This window comes from Mastomys coucha, chromosome X (genome assembly GCF_008632895.1).
Source record: "Mastomys coucha isolate ucsf_1 chromosome X, UCSF_Mcou_1, whole genome shotgun sequence".
Lineage (NCBI taxonomy): Eukaryota > Metazoa > Chordata > Mammalia > Rodentia > Muridae > Mastomys > Mastomys coucha.
In genome coordinates this window covers 148,706,881-148,710,125 of record NC_045030.1, presented here as the reverse complement: position 1 = coordinate 148,710,125, position 3,245 = coordinate 148,706,881, and the positions used below count along the sequence as shown (strand labels likewise).

Genomic DNA, 3,245 nt, shown 5'->3' with positions numbered 1-3,245 from the left:
AAAGAAAAGAAAAGAAAAGAAAAGGAAAGAAAAGAAAAAACCCGAAAAAAACCGCTCCGGGACATTGAAATGGGTAAGGACTTTTAAGGAAGGTATTTCTAAGGCAAATCAAAAAACAAAAACAAAAACAATAAATGAAGGAAAAATAAGCAAATAAGATCACATCAAAATATTCTATTGAGTAAAGGAAAAACTCAACAGAATATACAATGGACCAAAAGAATGAGGGAAAAAAGCTTTACAAACATGCATTTTAGACAGAGTTGATATCCTGAATATGGTACTCAAAAAATTTAATAAACTGATTTTTAAAAATTGGCAAATGACCTCAATAACTCTCAACAAAAGAAATAGAAGTAACTAACAAGTAAATGAAAACGTTTTTAATATCTTTAGCTATTAGAGAGTCAGCAAGTCCAATGAGGTAACAATTCACCCCAGATGGGTATTTTTATTTAAAAAATTTAATACTAACAACGATACAGAGGAAAACAAATTGCAGATATTCTTGGAAGGAATGTAAATTAGTACAGCCATCATAAAGAATTGTTCTTTTTAGGAATAGATATGCTACAAGACCTATTTATCTCTCATCTGTATATATTTAAAGAAAATAAAATTAGCATACCAGAGATAGCTATATACCCCTATGTATGTAGCACTATTAACAACTACTAAGATAATTGTGTCAGCCTAGGAATCCATCAGCTAATGAATGTAAAATTAAATGGCACACACACATACAATTCAGCTGTTAGGGAGAATGTTCTCTGCAGTAAAGTGTACTGAACTAAAGTGCATTATGTTAAGGAAATGAGTCAAAGACAGGAAAACAAGTCCCACTTGTTCTCTCAGCTATGCTAAAACCAAGTCAGTCTGAAAGTAAACCAGTGACTCCTATAGCCTGGGGAATATGGAAAGTGGGATTACTCAGGACATAGTGTATGTAGTCAATAAATAAAATGCCTACACTAAAGTACTCTGAGGTAAAATGTCATCATGTATGAAATTTGTTTTAAAATATTTATGTCCTTTAGAAAGAAAATATGAATTTTTCAAACATGTTACAATTAAATCTGCTAAACTCAGGTCATAGGCATATAGAAACTCATTAGTTTTCTCTTTAGTCTTATGTTCCTTTGAAGTTTTTCGAATTATGGAATTATGAAAAAGCAGCAATTACCCCTTATTTTCAGAATCTCGAGCCACCATTACAAAGGTTGCATCCAAAACAGGCCAATATTTTTCATCATTGTGCAGCTAAAGAAAAAAAGAAAAGAAAAACAAAATTGTAAGAAATGTATTTATTGGGAAGACATACCATGTTGCTTCATCATCTGCATCTGCATCATCTTCATCATCACCATCATCATCATCATCATCATCATCATCATCATCATCATCATTTTAAATTACTATATAGTATAGTCAACACCATATGTGTGAATATGGCTTTAAAGGTCAGATCCCTAAGAACTAAAAGTACTCCAAGTCGAAGTTTTATCCAAACGTTATACCCATGTCAAAATTAAAACTTATGACTACTTCTTAAAAAACTCAAACAACTGGGCTGGAGAGATGGCTCAGCCAGTGACAGCACTGACTGCTCTTCCTAAGGTCCTGAGTTCGAATCCCAGCAACCATATGGTGGCTCACAACCTCCTGTAATGAGATCGGATGCCCTCTTCTGGTGTGTCTGAAGACAGCTACAGTGAATTAAGCTCAAGCGAGCGGGGCAGCAAAGGTCCTGAGTTCAATTCCCTGTAGCCACATGATGGCTCACAGCCATCTGTACAGCTACAGTGTACTCATACACATAAAATAAATAAAATAAATCTTTAAAAAAAAACTGAAACAACTAGCCAGGTGTGGTGGCACATGCCTGTAATCTTAGCAATTTGGAATGCTGAAGCAGAACAGTGCCTGTTAGTGTGGGGCTAGACTAGTGGGGTTTAAGCTAGTTGTGTGATTATACTCCTGTGCAACTGTGGTTCTGCCTCTATTAAGAAGGAAGGAAGGGAGGGAAGGAGAGAGGAGTGGGGAGGGGGGAGAGAGATCTGAGAGAGAGAGAGACTGAAAATTTTTTGCCAGGGTGTTAAATAACCAAAGCTTTGAGGGAAAATCCGAGGGAGGAGGAGAAGGAGGAGGAGGAGGAGGGGAGGAGGACAAGGAGAAGGAGAAGGAGGAGGAGGAAGAGGAGGAGGAGGAGGAGGACAGTAGCTAATGTTTTGATCCATTCTTTCCAGCATCAACTAGGACCCAAAGGAAAACAGAACCCACTAAAAGGGCCCTAGAATTCCAGTAAGTCACCTGTCCTTCTGACCAGAGAGACCACAGGGATCCAGAAGTTAGATTCTAACCGATGCATATCTCGCAGAGAGAAGAGACACTGGACAGTGAAACTATAACTGAAGCCTAGAAGCACTGATAACATTAAACAGGACTAAACAGAAACAAGGACTCTTGAGTAATATGCGAGTTAGCAGGGTCTATTTAAATAGATGCCATTAAACATACTGTCCAGGGGAAAAAACTGACGAATCCCAGTAGTCTCTGGCCAAGTACATCATTTTTTTTAATTTTTGTTTAGTTAATTTATTTTATCTTATGTGTATGGTGTTTTGCCTGCATGAATGTCTGTAGACCATGTGCATGCAATACCAGCAGTATCCAGAAGGCATCAGAACTCCTGGAATTGGAGTTGGGAACTGAACCAGGGTTCTACCAGTACTCTTAACCATGGAGCCATCTATCCAGCACCAATCTGTGGTGCCATAAAAAGTCCAGGTTCTCTGTCCCACTAGCTCTTCAGCTCTTATTAATGTTACCATTAAATTGTCTTCAAAGATATCCAAGTAATATAGCCACTTCTATGAATGACAGGCTCCAGGCCCTCCAGTCTTGATCCTAAAATTCTCTTATTGATGCTCTCCACTTTTCCTATTTTAATTACTACCAGTACACTTCTTCAGAAAGTCTAGAGGACACACGAAAATCATCCAGTGCAAGTATAGAAGTCAGTCTCATCCTGACGAACAACAACATGAACTAACTAGTACCCTCGGAGCTCCCAGGGTCTCAACCACCAACCAAGGACTGCACATGGAGGCGTCTGGTTGTTCAAGCAGCATGTGTATGGTAGAGAATTGCAGGGTCGATCATCAATAGGAGGAGAGGACCTCGGCCCTGTGAGGGTTCTGTGCCCCAGTATAGGGGAATGCCAGGGCCAGAGGGTGGGAGAGGGC

At 38.8% G+C, this 3,245-nt stretch overlaps 1 protein-coding gene across 1 annotated transcript in view; it reads right to left on the bottom strand.

The window, feature by feature from the left end:
• The window catches only part of Acot9 (acyl-CoA thioesterase 9), a 46,924-nt gene that overhangs the window by 12,674 nt on the left and 31,005 nt on the right, over positions 1–3,245 (bottom strand). Inside the window, exon 8 of the mRNA XM_031369896.1 lies at positions 1,184–1,260. Coding sequence (XP_031225756.1) covers positions 1,184–1,260 — 77 coding nt within the window. The remainder of the gene's footprint in view (positions 1–1,183; positions 1,261–3,245) is intronic.